Here is a 20,622-nt window from a genome sequence, read left to right as displayed (position 1 = left end):
CCAGGACCTCCAGTAGATACCTGAAACCACAGGTAGTACTGAAAACCTGTATACACTATGTCTTTTCCTGTACGTACATACCTGTGATAAAGTTTAATTTACAAATTTGGCACAATAAGAGAATAACAATAATAACTAATAATGAAATAAAACAATTACAACAATATGCAGTTGACCTTTGAACTGTACAGAGGTTAGGGGCACTGGTTCCCCGATCCTCTCAATTGTGTAGAACTGTAGAAAGTATTTATTGAAAAAAATCCTAGTGTAAGTGGATCCATGTTCACGGGTCGTCAGCTGTACTGTAATAAAAGTTAAGTGAATGTGGTCTCCATTTCTCTTCTCTCTCAAAATATCTTATTTTACAGATGTAATGTCTTTTTTTTTTTTAACCTTAACTAAACACTTAAATGCAATGTGATAGTAAGTTTTGAAGTTTGAAGTGCAACAGCAAAACTGGCACAAATTCTTTTTCTTCTTCACAATTTTGCTGATAGAATATTCATTCTTCCCATAGATTGTAGGAGCATCAGCATAGGATGTTTTTTGCTTTATCAGTTGAGAACTTTCACCTCTTCACTTAAAGGAAGCACTGTACAGCTTCTCTTTGCCTAATCAGAATTGCCCGCATCACTACTCTTGTGCTTTGGGATCACTGTTAAGTAAAATTAGGGTTACTTGAACACAAGCACTGCAATACCACGGACAGTTAGTCTGATAACCCACTCGATCTGATAACGCAGACAGCTACTAAGTGACTAATGAACAGGATGTGCTAGACAAAAGGGTGATTACATCCTGGGTCGCTTGGAGTTGGAGGGCATAAAATTTCGTCATGCTGCTCAGAATGGTGTGCAATTTAAAACTTAGGAATTGTTTATTTCAGGAATTTTCCTTTTAATGTTTTTGGACCGTGGTTGACCATAGGTAACTAAAACCTAGGAAAGAGAAACCATGGATAAGGGGGGACTCGTGTACATTAAAAGATGTCTTAGATCTTGTCCACATTTCTAGTTTTCTCTGAGGAAACTAGCTTGAACAAAGGCAGCAAGTACTCGCTTAAAATTAGATATAAATCTTGACTCTGCTTTTGTCTAGATGTATGCTCTTAGGCAAATTGTTTAATTTCTCAGCCTCAGCATCCTCATCTGTAAAATGGGGATAGTACCTACTATATCCCGTTATTTGGAGGCTTAAATCAGATAGCAAAATGAGACACAAAATAGACAACAATAAATGTTACTTTCTGCTCTTTCTTCCTGTAATTATCATTTAATGAATTACTTTGCTAATAAATCTTGACTATGTTTTTAAAGAGAAGGTTCCTTTCCCTTCTCATTTTCACTGTTATATTTTGCCATATTTTTAAAACTGTATTTGACTTACTCTGCAATTGGTAATTTCTTAACATTATCTGGCACTGGGCTAGGATCTGGAGTTGTAGGGTTAATTTTTTCCTTATGTGATTATATTTCTCACATAAATTATTAGAAAGATTGTTTAATATTATAAATCTTTGAGGTTTGACATGTAATGTCTAATTTAACATTTTGCATATAATTCAGTAAGTTACAATGTTGTAATAATCTGCCTTCTTTACTGTTCATTTATTCTTTCCCTAATATTTCTCTATTCAGTCTTCTACTTCTTCCTGCCTTCTACTCAGTCCATACTTAATCCTTAATGAGGTATCTACTCATCACTTATTTGAATACGTTTATTTTCATCTATCATTTTCTCAGTAACCATTTTTTCTTTGAGAACTCATTTTCTTCTGCTGGTTTAGTCTTCTGCTTTTCTAGTTACGTAGTTTTAGAATTTGTGTTGTTCTTTAACCATTTCTGACTTATGTGTGTGCGTATATGTATATATATATTTTTGGTCTTGGTTTTTGTTTTTTAATCTGTCCCCTGAATGCTATCCATTTATTTACATTTGTTTTCTCTACTATATTGTTAGGGCCTGAAGATTAGAGGTTATGTTTTATTGTTCTTTATAGACCCACCTCCTCAACAGTAGTAAATATTAAATGAAGAGACAGCATATAATTGATGAACTGGGGTGGAACAAGAAGAGTTCAGAATGATATTCATATTTTTACTTGTCATAGGTTTTTATTTTTTTAAACCTCTCTTCTCCCTGCCCTCTCCTCTGCCGCCCCTTCCTTCTTTTTTTTTTTTCTTCCTAAGAACAGGTAGCTGTGAGAGACTACTAAAATATATTTGCATTTTTGTTTTTTAAGGGAAATAAAGCTAATATTCATTATGCCAAAGTACCGAATATATAAAATAGACATTATTATTTACATTTTTTCTTTTGCTTAAATTTCTTTTCAAATTATGGTTGACCAAAAAAAGGGAGGCACTTTGAAGAATGACAGTTTCCTTGGGTGAGTTTAAATTGTTGTTCTTTTAGCTGTATTTTCATTTCTTTTGTAAATCATAAGATGAAATTTGTTTTTAGGTTTTAGATGTAATGAGAGGTCTTCTCCCCCTGCCCCCCCCCCCGCCCAGCCCCTTGTGCTGTGTCTGGCAAGCAATTTCAGTAGTAATTAGGGAGCACTGGGCATTCTGTTTTTAGTTTGCATTGTATATTTTTCCAGATTGATTCTTGGGTTTGATGTTAAATTTCTTAGCTCTGTTAAGTGAAGCAAATTATCATGTTTTCTTTGTAAAGTCTCTGACTTTTTATTTTGAATTTCTTCAGGGAAGCTTTGAAGTTAAGGATTAAACATATTCCTAGACATCTTGAAACTGGGAAGTCCGTGATCAGGCTGAGTCGGTATTTATAAAAACAGAACAGCAATTTGTTTAGCTCATTAAGGAAGATGTAAGGGAAAAGTGATCTCCCACAAAGTTTTTAAAAAAGTAAAAGAAGAGCTGTTCAATAAGGTTTACTTTTAGAACATACGACAATTTGACTGCTTAAGGACAGTCAATAGATATTAGTACATAATACTTTTGAGTTTACAAACATTTTGTTTCATTTGCTTTTCAAAGTAATTCTGGGAGACCCCTACTTTATTAATGAAAACACTGAAACTTAGGTAGTAACTAACTCAATTATGTCCCTGGTTATTTTGTTTCTGATCTTATACATTTAACTTTATATTACATTTATATAGCACCTTTTTGCCTTCTCTGTGAAATTCTTTATCCATTAGTCTTGTACCACATGTGTCCATTTATTGATTTGGATATAGGAGCCTTTTGAATTATGCCCCAGTATATGAACTCCGGAAACAAAACATGATGTTTTCTTTCAAGTTTTTATCTTGCCAAATAGATACTTAAATTTGAGAGAAAATATTCAGTTCCTTGTGGAAGCCTTAGTAATCTTGTTGGCACACTGATTAATTTTTTCTAAAATGACATTTTATTTTTTGAACCCTCTGATTTCTTTTGTAAAATTAGCTTTTGCTTTTATTTATATATCTTTGATCTATTCTCATTGTAATTAAGAGGTAAAACTTCAGTTATCCCAAAACAAATCTTTTATTATATTACCCCTGATTCTTTTCCCTAAAAAACTTCAGCTTATTGTCCTTGGGAAATAGCCCAAAATATATGACATAGCTTAGAAAGAAAGCACTCTGCAGTCTGCCCTGTACCTTCTCGGTCTCTCCTTTTGACACTTGCTTCTTGTGCTCTGTGTGCTAGCCGTACTTTGTTGCTTGAATGTTACGCTCTTTCCAGCCTCAGACCATTGCACATGCTCTTCCCTCAGCCTAGATAGAATATGCTCCCCTCTCACCTACATTCTTTGGCTGTTTGTTTTTTAGGACTTAAACAGTGTTAATTTTTTAGAGAAGTCTGCCTGACTCCCTGATATCCCCCTGCCCCATATGTTTAGGACCCTCTGCTGTATATTTCAAGATTGTCCTGTACCTTTTATTTGATGCACTTATCCTTGTAAGTCCTTGTTTCCTGTCTGTCTTTCCTGCTAAACTGCATTCTCCATGAGGGTAAGTACTATGTCTTTTCTTTTTCTCTGTTATATCCTTTAGCCCATACTTGGCCCATATAGGTGCTCTATAAATGTTTGTTGGCTCACAATTGAATGATTAAAATGTTTGAAATAAAACTAACTTTTAAAAAAATAAATTTTCATTGAATTATAAAGATATTTTAAAGTATTTAAAATTGAAAATATTATATCATTGTAGTATTTTTTGTATCTTCACACTAGTTTCCAGGAAAGAAAAGAGGAGAAAAAATACTACAAATCAAGTAATTATATAATTCTAAAAAATTACAATCCTAGTAATTGTAATGTCTTTTTTTTGTTTGGTTTGGGGTTTTTTTGATGGTTATTTATGTATTTGGCTCATGATATTTTTTGTTTAACTCTTGAAATCACTTTTTCACTTTCTATATTTTATTTCAGCTAGTATTTAAATTCTTTTCAGACATTATTCATATTTGTAGTATCTGCTAAATCTTAAAAAACATGGTGTCTTTCAAACAGGAGTTACAACCAAACATCAAAATTGAGTATGTAGAGAGATTTGGAGGGCAGCTACTGTACATACTAATTATTTTAGTTGCAATTGTAAAATAAAGAGAGAAGCTCTCATGGGCATTGTGTCGTCCAGGTAATTTTTTGCCTTTTCTATTCTCTCTTGCCTCCCCCTCAACCCACTCGGTGGGTTTTTGTTGTTTTTTTTTTTTTTTTGGTGGACAAGAAAATGCTAATTACAGGATTACCTTTCTAATGTTTCAGCTCCCTCCTACTTTAACTAAAGTGGAACTTCTGTTCATTATGGTTACTATTACAGCATTTTATTTGTCTTGTTCCTATATTGGTCTATTGCTTGTTACGGATACAGGATGATAGACCAGATGACCAGATGATGCTGTAGAAATAAACCAACCTATGTTGAATTATTTCCCAAATTACCTCTGGCCCCCAAATTACGAATATTAGGCTGTGATTTCCTACTAATATCTATATTAGTAACCTCAGAAGAATTATTGTGGCAAGCTTTTTAATTGTGGCTCTATAGAGAGTTAAAAAGTTCTTTATACGATTCCTTTCCCAAATAAAATTGAACCTAAACTATCTTTGACATCTTTAAAAACTTAATGGGAAAGATTGTATAAATAAAACTTATAAAAAAATTGATGGCACTTTGTATTATTTTACGGCTTTCTAATCAAACTGGATGTAAATTCTTTGTAGCGTATCATTCAATCCATTGTGAAATAGGCAGTGGTTATTCTGTAGTATAGTATACATTCAAATACTTTAATACACATAGTCTTTAGGATTTTTTTTTTAATGATTAAATAAATTTAAATTCCTTGCTTCTTTATCCCTGGACCTGTTTTATCCATCTTTGAATTTAAATTAATCTCTTTAGACAGTTCAGGTTTTTTTCTAGTTCTCTTTGAAGCTCCTCGAGGTAGTTTGAGCTACACTTTATTTAATAAAAATTAATCAGGATATATATGTGCTCAATGGAAAAAATTTAGAAAAGAGAATAGGTCAAAAATTAACCAGTCTCCCTGATTATCTTTTATTAATACTTTGGCATGTTTCCTCTCAGTTTTTTTCTCTTATGTTTGTCTACCTAACCAGCATGGTAAGAGTGCACTCTTTGGAATCAAACTGCCTATATTCAAACCTGGGCTTCACTTCTGGGAAAGTTATATTTTGTCCTTCAGTTTCCTTACTGGTAAGGAATATCCCCTTATCGGGGATAATAGTAATACCCACTTTAAAAGATTGGTGAGGATTAAATGAGAATACATGTGAAGTGTCTTGAACAGTGCCTAGCACATAATAAAGCACTCAGTAAATATTAGCCATTATTTTCCAAATCTGCTGCATATCATAATAGAGTTCTATAGCCTTTTTTCTACCTACAGTTGCAGCAGATAAGACTTTTTCCATCAGATTCTTGAAGTCCCGGTAAGAACCTCTCTGTAGCTTCATTCTCTAGTGACTTGCCTCTTTATAGCCATTTTCTTAAGGATATTTGACTCCTGGCTTTAGCATAACTTCTCTTTTAGAGAATTATTTAGCTATTTTTTTGTGACCCACATTGTCATGTCATCTCCTTTTCATTTGAACATTTTTGTGATTCTTTAAAACAAAAAAAAATTTTATGTAACTTTAGCAAGTACCTTATACCACACAGTACTTTATTTGATGGAAATCGCCAACACCATATAAAGACGACTTTTTGGATTTGTAGTAAATTTGAAAGATTATTTCTGTACAAATTGCCCTCTGAGTGCCTTGTCATGGATATAGCATTATTTTGTTGGGAAAACTAATTATTGTCTAAAGGAGTAAATCAGTTTGAAGTTTGTTTTCATGTGGTCTTGCTTACATGTTTATCATTATTTTGTACAGACATACTTCAGAGATAGTGCGGGTTGGATTCCAGACCACCGCAGTAAAGTGAATATTGCAATAAAGCAAGTCATGCCAATTTTTTTGTTTCCCTGTGCATATAAAAGTTATGTTTACACTGTACTATAGTCTATTAAGTGTGCAATAATAGCATTATGTCAGAAAAAATGTACATGCCTTAGAAAGTAATACTGTTGGAAAAAAAAGGCACCAATAGACTTGCTTAATGCAGGGTTGCCACAAACCTTCAGTGTGTAAAAAACAAACAAAACACTTTAGTATCTGCAAATTGCAGTAAAATGAGGTATGTTTGTAGTTTACTCAAGTTTAGTTCTGTAGGTTTCCAAACTCTTGTTTTATAGTTATGGGTTATTAATCATACATTTGGAAAGCCATTATTAACACAAATTGTGGAGATTAAAATGAAATCTAGGTACTGATTATCCAGAATACATTTTTTTGTACTTTAATTTAGGAACTGTTTATGTGGTTATTTATTATAAATTATAACTACTTTTGTATTTTATTTTCAGAAACTCTGGAAGCTTTCCAGGTGTTTTGATCAGAATCACAGAATAAAATTAGTCAAAATATAGTATAAAAATGAATCTAATAAAAAATTAGTTTAAATCTTCTGGTAAAATACTTTGATGTTTTTTATCTGAGTACACTTTTTTCTGTATCAGAAAAGGGCCTAGGTTGTACCTTCTGAATTACATGCTCTTTCTTCTCTTTACCTCTTCATCTAATTCTACTGCCACAAAAAATTAGCTCTCCAGGTTTTGGAATCTGTAGCCACATGCTGCTCCTTGCATTCATTACACTGCCAACAAGGCTCTGCTTTCATGATCTGGCAGAAGTTGTAAGCACTAGTTCTAGGCCCTCCAATTCTGACTGTTAAGGAGGAACATCTTTCCTACACTGGAGTAGACATAGTATAGCATACTATGTTGTTCATAAAAGTTAAAATAACAGCAACAAAAAACCAAACTTCTGCATTGTTGTTAATTCATAGTAATTTAAATTTTTTCCAATTCGTCTTTTTAACTAGCTAATTTTGATCTTGGACAATTCATTGCAGTTGTACCATGTGTCCTTGCCTTGTCCATTTTTTAAAGTACTTAGCAGGATGGTCTTGGAGGGTATTATGCTAAGTGAAATAAGTCAGGCAGAGAAAGACAAATACCGTATGATATCACTTATATGTGGAATCTAAAAAACTACCACAAACCAGTGAATATAACAAAAAAGAAGCAGACTCATAAATACAGAGAATAAACTAGTGGTTACCAGTAGGGAGAGGAGAGGGGAAGGGGCAGCATAGAAGTAGGGGATTAAAAAGTACAAACTTCTGTATAAAATAAGCTACAAGGATGTTTTGTACAGCATGGGGAATATAGCCAATATTTTATAATAGCTATAAATGGAGTATAACCTTTAAAAATTGTGAATCACTATATTGTACACCTGTAACTTACATAATATTGTATAACAATAATACTTCAATTTAAAAAAATGGAAAAAAGTACTTAGCAGAAGGAGAAAACCTTTTGGAGGGAGGTGATGGTATTTATGATTCAGTTCTTATTTGTAGAGATTTTATCATGTATTTTTCTGATGTCCTCCAGAATATAGTCACTAAGGTTATTGCAAATGCTTTTTTTCTGGCATCTACTGATTTTTTTTCCCCATGAAACTTGATTCAGATGGTATAGATTTGTATACAGATTTCCCATGAACTTAGTTCAGGCAGTAAAGATTTGTATAATGAGAAAAACTGATATCAATTTGCTTATGTTTATCTTTTTCTAAAATCATCTGCATTGAAAACTTGGGCCCAGCTATAGGACTAAAGTACCATGTTCCTGGATAGACAGATGTCAGTTGTTTATAAGTGAATGAAATTAAACTTAGATTTCCAGTGAATTAATTATTTAAAACTTTTCAGTCATCTTCAAATTAGATAATAATAAATCAAGAATAAGTCATTTTTGAAAGGATACGTCATGAAGGAGAATAACCAGATAAATATTAAAACATCATTAATTATAAATTTAAAATTTTGGTACTGGCAATATACATAGACATGCCATCAGCGGCCTAGCACAGAAATACATATAAGACAATTTAATGGAATAGAGAAGGATTAGTTAATGAAAAGATTGGAACAAATGGTTGATTATTTTAGGGAAAAAAAATACCTTGGAAAAAAAATATCTTTAGAGACTCACCCAATAATGTGTACTAAAACTCAAAATATATTAAGAAGTTAAGTGAATTTAAACCACAGGAAAGTAAATGGAGATGTAAATGGGTATTTATTGTACTTTTGGCTGGCAGGAGGACCCTTCATATTAAAGCAGTAGAAAAAGTTATAAAAGAAACGTACTGATAGAATTGGCAGTGTAAAATTTGTGAAATTGTGAGATGTCACAGAACAGCTTAATAGGAAAACCAAGTATTTGGTGGAAGTTGTTTCTGGAAGTATAACTTGAGAAATTGAAGTTGAGAGAGCATACCTTGCTTAAAATCTCCAGAGTCAAGTTTAAACACAAGTCTGTCAGACTTAAAGCCTAGCTTTTATTTCATTAAGGAATATATCATAGCTGTTAAAATGCTGCTTATGAGGGAAGCTTTTGCAAAATCTTATGTCATTGCTTTAGGTGATAGAATTATGTAAAACCTTTTCTTCATTTATGTTCTTACTTTCTGCATTGAGTATGCATTAGTATTATGATAAAAGAAATCAGTTCTTGAAAAATGACTTGGTGTGAGCTAGGAAAAAGTGACTTTTGGGGAAATTTTATTTCTCATTTTGTTATCTAGACTGTACCCACAGAAACAATAGTTAAGACCCTACTAGTTAGATATATCTAGTTATATAAGTAGTTATATCTAACTTTAAGAAATTGTTGGTCTTTTATCTCTAGTAATTAGTTCTGTAGACTTGTGCACGTAGACTGTTTCAAAGACTGTTCGAAATGATTTGCTGCAAATGACACTTTTCACTATTTTGCTCTTTTTCTCTCTTAATACTTGAAAGAGACTGGTATTTCAAATGGATGACAGTGATTTCTGGAAGTTTCATTTCACTTTACTGGTCTGTTCACTCAGAAAATTGAGTAAATATTTTTACTTATTCCTTTCTCTCCAAATGAAATACATTTAGCAGGACAGTTGGAATGAACTGTTTAGAGATATTTTGAATCTAAAATCTGTCCAATGAAGAAATTCATTTTTGTTTTATTTCTCAACCTAATTGTTTTATTGATGTTTAATTAATTTATTAAATCCACCAAATATGTATTTATCATCTACCGAGTGCCAGCCATTGTCAGCTTTTAGGCTAACCAAAGAGCAAAACAGATGAGAAGTCCTGCCCATATGAGCTTATTATGTTATACTTGAGGGAGGCAGGAAATAAACAGTGAACGTGATTAGCCAATAAAAGGTGGTAGGTCATGGAAACAGAACAAATACTAAGCTACATAGAGGAGGATCAGGAGTTATGAGTGATGGCAGGGGATAGGATATAATTTTCAGGGGGCTGATCAGGTTAAGCTTCATTGAGAAGGTGACAGATATCTGAGGAAAGACCTGAAGGAAGTCAAGGAACTAGCCATGTGTGGGGAAAGTATTCTGGCCAGAAGGAACAGCCAATGCAAAGACCCCCAAGTTAGGTACATACCTGATGTGTTGGAAGAATGAGGGAGATAAGAATGACTGAAGCAGACCAGGTAAACAGCGAGAAGTAACAGGTAAGGTCAGAGAGGTAATGGGAGATAAGATTATGCAGGGTCTTGGTAGGCTGATGTATAAGGAATTTGGTGTTTATTCTGGATGAAATGAAGAACGTTACAATTTTGAACAGAGGAGTGATATTATAGGGCAACAGTTAGGTTGCATTTAAAATGTGCTACTGACTTACTGGAGGAGGTGACATTTTAACAGGCCCTGGAGAGTAAGAAAGAATTTGCCAAGTGAAGAAGATAGAGATTTGCTTTGGCAGGCTTAATTTAAGAGTATTCCCCATCACTCTTACGAAAATAGATGTACTTTTAAACCAAAGTCATATATGCCACTTGATTTAAGGTTAAAACTATAATAATGTCATATAAAGAACTTACTCCTTTGTGACCTCTTATATCTGTTTAACCATGCTCATTTTAAAAATTGATGTTCTGGTTTAATAAAATTTAAAGAGTTCCTATAATCTAAGAGACATTTCCTTTTTACTCAGAAATCCAATTAGTCTATTAACAATTTCTTTAGAAAGTGAATGATTGCCATTTGCCTTTTCCTTCATAAAACTATAAATTTAATTGAACCATCTTGTGTTTCTTATTATTACCTAAGATTCATTTATATACTTTTTTATTTAAAAGGCTCTACACTCAGTTGTAGGAAACATGAATAAGACAGAATTTCTGTCCTTAAGGTTTCTGAGATCTGGTAGGGAAGATAGGACATTACGCAAATGGTATAGTGAAAGAAAATGTGAGTTCACTGAATGAGAGTCCTACAACAGCCTCCTCTCTACCTTTATAAAAATTCTCTACCTGTTTGATCTGGTCAGGACGTCATCAAATTCAACCTCCTCAGTTGAACTTTAACTATGAACCATACTTGTATTTTTTTCTCTAACTCCCTGTATCAAGTTTGAACCACCAGCTTATTAATTGGGAACTCTACATACTGTTTTCTGTGTATGTGATACCTTTTAGTTCTGTTGTACAAGTTTGTAAATTGGTTGAGGGCAGGGACTCTGCTAGGTACCTTCTCACTTAGGATGCAGTCATAGTATCGCTATTCAGTACTTAATTGGTAGCTAAGCATAACATAGGGTAGCGTGGAATATAGTTTTAACTGTAATATGTTTTACTTAGTGTTGTTTCTGGAAAGATTTACTTGAAATGTTGACTTTAAAGTAACTTTTTGAATGGGATATTTTTATCAATTGACTCTCAAAATGAAAATAAAAATTTCATCCCAGTTTAGGTAAAGATTCACTAAAAACTGTTTAAGAGAGTAGTAACTTTCTCTTAAGGGAAGTATTTTTTGCTTTATCAACTCTGAATTATAAATAGTCTTTATAACAAATTCATCGTTAAAAATTATGACATATATAAAAATGCTTGATCGTCATTAAAATAATAGTTTTGATATTGTGATTATCTCCAACAGTGTTTTTATATCTGAACAGTGTTAAATATTTTAATCAAATTTGACATTTTGAGAATTTTGTAAATTTTGGATGGAGAGAATTAAACCACGTCTTGGTTATACAGCACTGTCAACGTTTGTGTTGTATGCCATCACTTATTTTCTTTTAGAACAGACAATAAGTCTGAAATGTCATTGATTCTTAGTGTTTGGGTAAGATCATGTGAGTTCTCGTTTGGCAGGACAGTTGATGACTTGTGTTTTTGTGTGATCTTTACTCCAAATATAATATAAAATGATTGATGTAGTAAAAGAACATATAAGCATAATGTAGTTACTGCTTGACATACTATTGCTTTAGAACCTGCAAAATATTCTTCTGTCTCCTCACCAGTTCCCAAGAATTTCTTTTTTGTTTGCAAATGTAGTGTAAGCCAAACATTTATTATATGTGAATAAAATAATAAGTACTGAGATTCTTTACAATACACCTGAGGTGTTTGTATTTTACCAATTTTAGGGCATAATTTTAGGCTCTAAACCTGGGTTATGTAGTACTTTATACATGTATTTAATTTTCTGTGGGACAAAACTTAAGTGAAAACCTGTAATGCTAACTATCCAATGTAGGTGGCAGTCACAGTCAGGAAAAAAAAGCCTTATATTAAAAGATAATCTATAGGTGAATACTGTGCCTGCAGATCAGTCAGCATTTATTCATTGAGCACCCTCTCTGTCTATAATTATCAGTATAGAAAGTAAGTACAGAGGTAATTTAGAGGGAAAAGAACATTTTGGGCTGGAGTCAGCACATCAGGCTTTGGAACAGAAGACAAATTTCGGTTATATCTTGATGGTTAAAATGGATGAGGTGAAAAAGAACTTACAGGTTCTAGAAAAGGAGTCATTACACAGGTCTTGGGCAAGACCCTCAGTTAATTTTTTTTTTTTATAAATAATGCAACAGATTATTCCTCTGTCTCCATTTCTTGCAGAGGTTTTAAAAACATTACTCAATATGTCATATTTAGAATGTTCAAGAATTGCTGGTTGATGAAAAGTAAAAATCACTGGATTCAGTTTTAACTGCTTTTGTAAGAAAAGCTATGTCATAGAGGCCTTTTAAAGACATAATGTCATATAAAGTGATTTTGGTTTTTAAAGAGCACTAGCCAGAGAGTAAAGAAGTCTGTTTTAATCCTTGCTTCATGCTTTACTTTGTGACTTTAGACAGGTCATTTAACTGAATTTACTTGCTTATAAAATGAGGATGACAGTATATGACTTAACTTATTTCAAGTGAAATAATGGGCTCTTATATTGACTGTTTTGAAGACTTTTTAACTAGGAGCCATATACATTAAAAAGCATCTCTATTTTTACCAACATATGAGAAATTGAAATATGTGAATTCTTAAAAGATAATAAAGAAAATTAATTTTCTGAATTATACTTATTTCCTTCCCCTCTTTTCTTGGTAGCGGATACCTTGTTTTCAAGAAAGCTGAATGGGAAATACAGACTTGAGCGACTTGTTCCAACTGCAGTGTATCAGCACATGAAAATGCATAAAAGAATTCTTGGACATTTGTCGTCTGTGTACTGTGTAACTTTTGATCGAACGGGCAGACGGATATTTACTGTAAGTAGTTTTTAAAGTATTATCTTAATTCAGAAATGAAATTGGAGAAACATTGCTTATAGTTGAACTGGAAATAAAATCTTTGTTTTCCTTTTAATGGAAAACTAGAAATTCAGGTAATTAAGCTTACTATAATAGAAAGTTTCACTTACAGTTGGACTTAAAGTTTGGAACATTCTTGAAAGACATGTTGTGGCCTTGTTACAGTTGTATTATGGTCCTACATCATGGGTAAGTGTAATTTCCAGCATTATATCAAATAATGCAGTTTGACATTTTGTAAAATGTCATACAATAGTTTTAATTCTAAACCATGGACGTTTCACCCAAAGTATATTAAGCAGACTTAGAAGAGTCTGAGAAGTTTCTCTTAAAATAGTGATAGAAAAAATTCCAGGTGTATGTAATGTATTTCTGCTTATTACTTTTTATCCTTAGCACCTCATTCTTCAATGTATCTCATGTGTTGAGTCTCTTTGGGTTTGTTACTGTTTCTTTTAACTTGCTGAATGGAGAAAAGCAGAGCTTTTTAACTTTAAGTGAGAAAATTACTTTTGGAAATATTTCTGTTTATTTTTAGGTACCTCAACCATTATATCCACTAAGAGTAATACTTATTACCCTGTTATGGTTGTACTTATAACTAAATACTACCCTGTGGGCTGAAGGTATGCACTCATTCACAGGGTTCCCAATTTTTAAATGGGAAATGGAATTTAAAGATAGGAAGTCTATCTTTGTGTCTGAAGAGAGCAGCTGTGAATTTTATACAGTCACAACAATTATAGATTTCTCTTTTAAGTAAATTTATGCTTGTAAACGGAGATTTATTTCTATCTACTTTCTCTCCCTTACCCATATACACAGTCATCTGTAAAACAGCTAAACAGCAGGATGTGGGAAAGGACTTCATACATATCTTTTCCCTGGTTCTGGAATCCACTTCAGGCATTTGCAAATCGTTTTCTACATTAATATTCTCCCTTTCACCTTCTCTTTTACCTCTACTGTTCTCTGTGAAGCACAATAGAAGTGAAATTTTAAAATTTTTCTGACAGGTTATTATTTTTAGGGTGAGGAACAGGTATCCCCATATTCGCTGAAGTCCTTGATATACCTACAGCAGTAATTTGCTCTCAAACAGTAATGGAAATTACTTTTAGCCTATTTGAGTTCAATATATTAATATTTAAATTTAGCCCTAAAAACAGAAAGTAAATTTGACATTTCTAATGCTTAAAATAATTCTTTCAAAAATAGTAATAAACTGAAAGAATGACAAAGAAGCATTACATTGTGTTTATACTTCATTTTGGTGAGTATAAGGTTATATTATTGCACTGAGATTATAAAACATACGTAACTTCATACTTAATTTTTCATGTTAGTTAAGTACCTTTTGTGAATTCTTTTTTGGAAAATGATAGGGATATTAAGTATTTGTTTGTTATACTTTATGAAGTTAGTGTGTGTTTTGATCTGAATTAGACATACAGTGTCCTACAACTTTCTGAGGGAAAATGCGGTGAGATAATGGGCTGTTGCTGTCTCATGAGTTTAGTCGGGTAATAGACGCAGAGCTGAAGAGCCCTCTGAACTAGGGGTTAACAAACCACTACCCGTGGGGCAAATCCAGTCTGCACCTGCTTTTGTACGTGCAGTTTTACTCAGACTGCAGACACTCTCAGCTGCTTGCTTGGGCCCCTGCTCGCTCTGCGCTGCAGCAGCAGAGGCTGGATAGCTGTGCGGAGTCTGTAGCGTTACCATTTGGCCCTGTGCAAAGAGAAATTACAGCCCCGGTTCTGGGCATTTAGTTCCTGCTTTTAAGAGCATTTGATTTGGGGAACAGGAATGATGTGTGAAGAGGAAGCTGCTTTTTGATTATTTTCCTTTAGTTGAAGATAAAGGGAGGAAAATTATCACAGTAGTATTTTATATGGTCTTATCAAGAGTCTAAAAATGTTGATGTCTTATGTATGTGATATAATTTGCTACTTGTACCAAACTTATAGTCTCTTTGTAATTTTTTACTGGTGATTTGCAGTTACAGATTCCAAAACGTTACCTTGTGATAAGAAATGCAAAGATATGAGATCACTATTATTTAAAGCTTCCTTGTATGATTATCACCTCAAGTGGAGTTAGGGTACACATGTGCTCACTGTTACATAACTTCATTCCACTGGGAACACACTAGTTACTAACTAATGCTTTGAAAACCAGTCTTAAAAAATGATAGGGTAAGGCTTTAGGATAGAAGATTATGATTGACCAATGAAAGAGTCCTGTGAGAGAGCAGCACACTGTTGTTATTAACTAGAGTAACAATTCAGTAATGGGCCACTCAGTATTTCCTTTTTATGTATATGGTATCTTAAGACCTTGCACATTTATTACTAGGTTCTAGTGTAGATATATTTGAAAGCTTATTCCAAGGGACTTGAGTCTCTTCTGAGTAGGCACAGCAAGAGGCAGTATAGCACTGTGGTTCAGAGTGTCAGTTTTGGCATTAGGGGCTCTTAGTTCCACTCACAGCTCTACTACTTCCTAACAGTGTTATTTATGAAAGATTACTTTACCCTTCTAATCTCCAGTTTTCTCATCTCTTAAAAAAAAGAGGGAGGGAAAAAGATGATGATAATAATAATAACAACAACAACAACAACAACAACAACAATAATAATAATACCAACCGGACAGGATTTTTGTGGGATTACATGGAATAATGCATGTAATCAGCATAGAACAAGATATATAGGAAGCAGCCATTAAGTTTTACCTCCTGCTTTTAATTTTATAGCTAGATTGAAATAAGTTTTATCCGTTTAATTTCTTACCTATTTAAAATCCTATATATAAATGCCATACAAGATTTAAACTGAAATCCTTGTAATTGATAAGTGAAATTCTATATTAGGAAAATTAACCAATATTTTGTACTAGAATATTTTAATAATGGATGCTTCCCCTTCCAGTAGTATAATGAGAAGAACCCAGAGTGGGAGGTAGCATAATTCACCCTACTTCTCTCTTAAATTTTTTTTACATGGTTTCAGAATCAATTGCCTCAAATAATATTTACTAGAGAAAAGCAGAATTAATGAATTCTCTCAGGAGTAAGCCATTCACTCATAATAAAAGAGTGTGTTGAAGACCATATAAAAAGATTTTCCCAACTTTTTAAGAAACAAAATATATCTCTCCAAATTTTGGCAAAAGAGCATAAACTATTTGCATAAATTCAATAATTTATAATAAAGCTTATGAGTTTACGCATTCCTTTAATGAGCCTTAGTCTTTTAGGAGTCAGATACCATTTTAAATGCTTAGGATATAGAGATGACAAAGTATCTGTCCCTGGAGAGTTCACAGATAGTCAACACAATATTGATGCAATATGATAAGAAGCTTGATAGGAGAAGCACAAGATGCTGAGGTGTCATAGGGGAGAGGTACCTAGTTCAGTGTGTGTAGGAGATAGTAAGAGAAACTTACTAGAGAAGTGACACTTCAACTGAGTTGAACAGGATATTGCAGACTTACAGAAAGGCATTTACAAAGTGGGAGAATGTAACTGCAATTGTATATTATTGGAATCAATATGGACCATTATTAAGGGTTAGAGATGTTTTTGGGGGACAAGATCATCAAGATTCTTTTGTGATGTATGAAGGGATTTCTTTCCTGAAGGCAGTGGAGCAGAAATGATGGCTTTAGAAGAGTGAGTAGAAGGTTGGGACACGTAGAATTTGAGATACTTCTTAGATTGCCAAATAGAATTGCTCAACAGGCGATGGGAGCTCAGAAGAGAGATCTAGGCTAGAAGATTCAACTTGGAAATCATTGAATATGGAAATTGATTATTTTACTTGATATGTATGTAACATAAGAAGGCTAGAACTTCATCTTTTAAAGCAGACTGAAGAAAAGGAGAGGAGTCAGTAATTAAGACTGAGAAAGAGCTAGCTGCCTGAGAGGCCAGAGAAATATTTAAAAAGAAGTGGTGTCTTAAAATCCAAAGGATTAGTATTTCATGAAAGATGGAAACCTAGAGTAAAACTTGAACTGAAGGACATCTTTTGGATTTGGCAAGGCCATTAAATGACCTTAAGAAAACATGTTTCAGTTTTAGGGATGGGAGTGAGGTTGCAGTGCACTAAAGGTGGATTGGGAATTGAAAAACTGAAAAGACAATATAGATTAATCTTTCAAAAAACTTGACAACTTAAAGAAAAGGCTATTTTCTGAATGTGGAGTACTACCACTGAACTTTATACTTTTATAGTGTTGTTTTTCCTTCAGTGTTGCAATGAATTTGTTCAGAGATCTGTCTCTATTAACTTGTGAGCTTCTTTAACAAAAAAGCCTTTTTCTTAAACCCTTTTAGATCTGTAGTGCCTTACAGAGTATCTGGTGCATACAGTAGGCATACAACAAAAGATGAATGAATCAACCCGTTAGTTAGAGATACAAAAATGAATAATGTCCTTTCTTGTAAGAAACTTCTGTTCAGGGAGATACATACAAAAATAACTAAGACATATTGCCTTCTACTGTGCTTTTCTGTGTTTCAGACTTGCAAAGCCCATTTATGGTTTAGAGTCTTTTACTAGTTACTCCCTTTGCCTGGTATTGTCCTCTCCAAAATACTCCTGTAACTGAGTCTCTTTTTAGCAGCTCCGGTCAAGCAAACACTGCTTTCTTAGAGACTCTTTTCTGATGACCTTCCTTCCTCGTATTCCGCTATTGTCTATCACATTACCTTACTGTATTTTTCTTGCAATATCTATCACTGTCTGGAATTCTTATTTTTAAAATTTGGGTCTTATGATATATATATATTTTTTTGTACTAATAAGTTCCATGAGGACAGATGGGACCTTGACTGAGTTGTTTATGATTACTGACTACAGTAGGAATCCATGAGTCTATACTGATGTAACTAAGTAAATAAATAAGTGAGAGAGAAGGGAAAACTGTTATTTACAGTAGAATGCCAACTGATAATTGTAGAAAGAATGATGGCTTGGCAACTGTCATAGTGGTGGTTGATTCATTTGTGTGTCATCGATGGAGACTAAGACTGGTAGATACTGATTTGAAGATCTTAGCATAGTCTTGAGTATGTTCTCACAAGACACTAATTTAATTACTCAAAAGGGGGAAATTTGCAACTTGAGAGGGGAGAAACATTGGAAACACTAACATGACAAAGTTATTTACTTCACTAGTGGTGGGATGGGTTGACATTGTGTATCCTCTGAAGTGGTGCACTGAGAAAAGCACAGCATCGTGTCTGTGGGATTCCTACCAAGACAGTATAGTCTGGGTCTGGTCATGAATAAACGTTAGAGAGATTTAGGTTCATGGTCATCCTATAGAATGTAAGGTCTGTATTCTTTATAGACTTCTGAAGACATGAAACACAGAGAAAGCCTGAGGAAATACTCCAGATTGAAGAGGCTGAAGTGACAATAACTAAAATTTAACTGTTTGGGATCTCTGGGATCCCAAAAATAAAAATAAAAAATAAAAAATATGCCAAAAATAAAAAAGGAACATTGTCAGGATACTTGACAAAATTTGAATGGGGTCTGTGGATTGGATGATTTCCCTACTTACATAAATGTGTGTCCTTGTTATAGGGAAATACATTGGGATATTTAGAAGGAATGGGACATCAAGTCTTCAGGCTACTCTTAAATGGTGCAGATAAGACTAATGCTAGTATGTGTATCTGTGTCTGTGTGTGTTATATGGAGAGAAAGGGAAAAAGTGGTGATGGAGCAAATACAGTGAGTTGTTAATAGTTGGTGAATCTGAGTGATGGAAGACATTGGTACGGTTCTTGAAACGTCTGTAAACTTGAAATTCAAAAATACTTTTTAAAAGTACATGGGAGGTAGTGTAGGGTTGATACTGTATATTCAGTAAGTTTGGTAGTAATAGAAGGGAGAGTTCAAGAGTATAGTAATTTATAGGAAGATAAATTTTGAAAAACTAGCTCAAGAGAAGGAACTAGAAGAGCAGTAATATGAGGAGATAATTGATGTACAGTGGTCTTAGGATAGATAAATGAATAAATAGATGAAGATGGGATATATAAAGAGCAGTTTATTTGGGCTATTTAGAAAGCTAAATAATTAGGTTCACAATGAACAGATTCTGTTTTTCGATGTGGAATATTTTGTCTGATAAGAGTCTAGGTTAGGGAATGGGACTGGGTTCTAGAAGTGAGTGATAAACCCTGGGTAATAGGGGAAGAGAGATGATGAATACGTGGGAAAAATGGATTGCTATTTATTTGGGAGCCTTAGCCTCTCAAAGAAACAGAGGAGTTATGAATTTGCAGCACTGCAGATGTAGTGTGCTTATCTTCTTTTCCATAATGGTACTTGGCATCTGGGAGGCAGCATAACAAGTGATGATTACATTGATAGAAGGTTAGTCATTGGTGATTTAGGTGGACAGGGAGTGAGAAAATTTGGCATGTGTTAAAACAGTTGACCCTGAAGTTTAGGGTAATTTGTAAGGGAAATGAAAAAAGGTCCTAGATAGATTGGTAAGAAAGAAAATCAGTGGCCTCTTCTTGAAAAAAAAACATTGAACTAAATTTAAATTACAAGAATTGTTAGCTGCCTGGGGAATAGGTTACTTTTTAGCTTGAAAAGAAAATGACATTGTAATGTGCATGAACAGATACATGATGTTTTTAACATTTAATTTTGTTTGTTCCAATGACATCAAGAGGTTGAGTCTGACTCATAAGCTCGGTAGCAGTAGCGGTAGAAATTAGGAATTCTCTTTGTTGATTCTGCCAAGGGATGTGAAATTGCCAAAATACTGTAAGTAGAAATCACATAATTTCTCTTCATGTCAAACTAGTAATCTTTGGTTGGTCTGTACAGTTGATGCTTCTCTTTTAGCAGAGAAAAGTTTATAGATCTGCTTTTTAGTTTTAAGATCATCTGAGCAGAATCACCCTGCTGTACTGTTGCCAGATGTGTGCAGTTTTCTGCTTGCAGAAGTCAGCCATTCTTGTCATTTACTGCTCCATCTTGTACTTTTCTTCATCATTGAATAGGTCACATAGTTGTCACCGCTAATCTTCTAGCTTTTAGTTTAAATAAATAAATACATGAATACACGTATACATAAATAGTTCACTTAAGCCCTTTAAACCTTGCCTTCCAGAAACTTTAAATTTGACTTCAGATTCTCGTTTAGTTTTTACACGATTGAAGGCTTTGTATCTGAAGCTGACTCATAGTTTTCGTATCAGTAGGTAGGATATTTTTTATAGATTTTAAGGAGAATTTTAATACTCAGATGTATGACGAAGTAGAAAGCCATGTCACAGAAACCTTTGGAAGTAACTTTCCTTTACCAGAATACCAAAAGCAGATGTGTGCTAGACATTGATTGACTGGGCTTTCCCTATGGAGAATGTCAGCATT

The 20,622-nt window shown here is 33.6% G+C and overlaps 1 protein-coding gene across 3 annotated transcripts in view; it reads left to right on the top strand.

Moving 5' to 3' along the window:
• PHIP (pleckstrin homology domain interacting protein) overlaps positions 1-20,622 on the top strand; it is a 125,846-nt gene that overhangs the window by 21,434 nt on the left and 83,790 nt on the right. For all 3 annotated transcript variants that reach the window (XM_032484501.1, XM_032484500.1, XM_032484499.1), the window contains exon 7: positions 13,005-13,165. In XM_032484501.1, coding sequence (XP_032340392.1) covers positions 13,005-13,165 — 161 coding nt within the window. The remainder of the gene's footprint in view (positions 1-13,004; positions 13,166-20,622) is intronic.

Source organism: Camelus ferus, chromosome 8 (assembly GCF_009834535.1).
Source record: "Camelus ferus isolate YT-003-E chromosome 8, BCGSAC_Cfer_1.0, whole genome shotgun sequence".
NCBI lineage: Eukaryota > Metazoa > Chordata > Mammalia > Artiodactyla > Camelidae > Camelus > Camelus ferus.
Note: the sequence above shows the minus strand (reverse complement) of the source record. Positions and strands in the feature narration are given on the sequence as shown.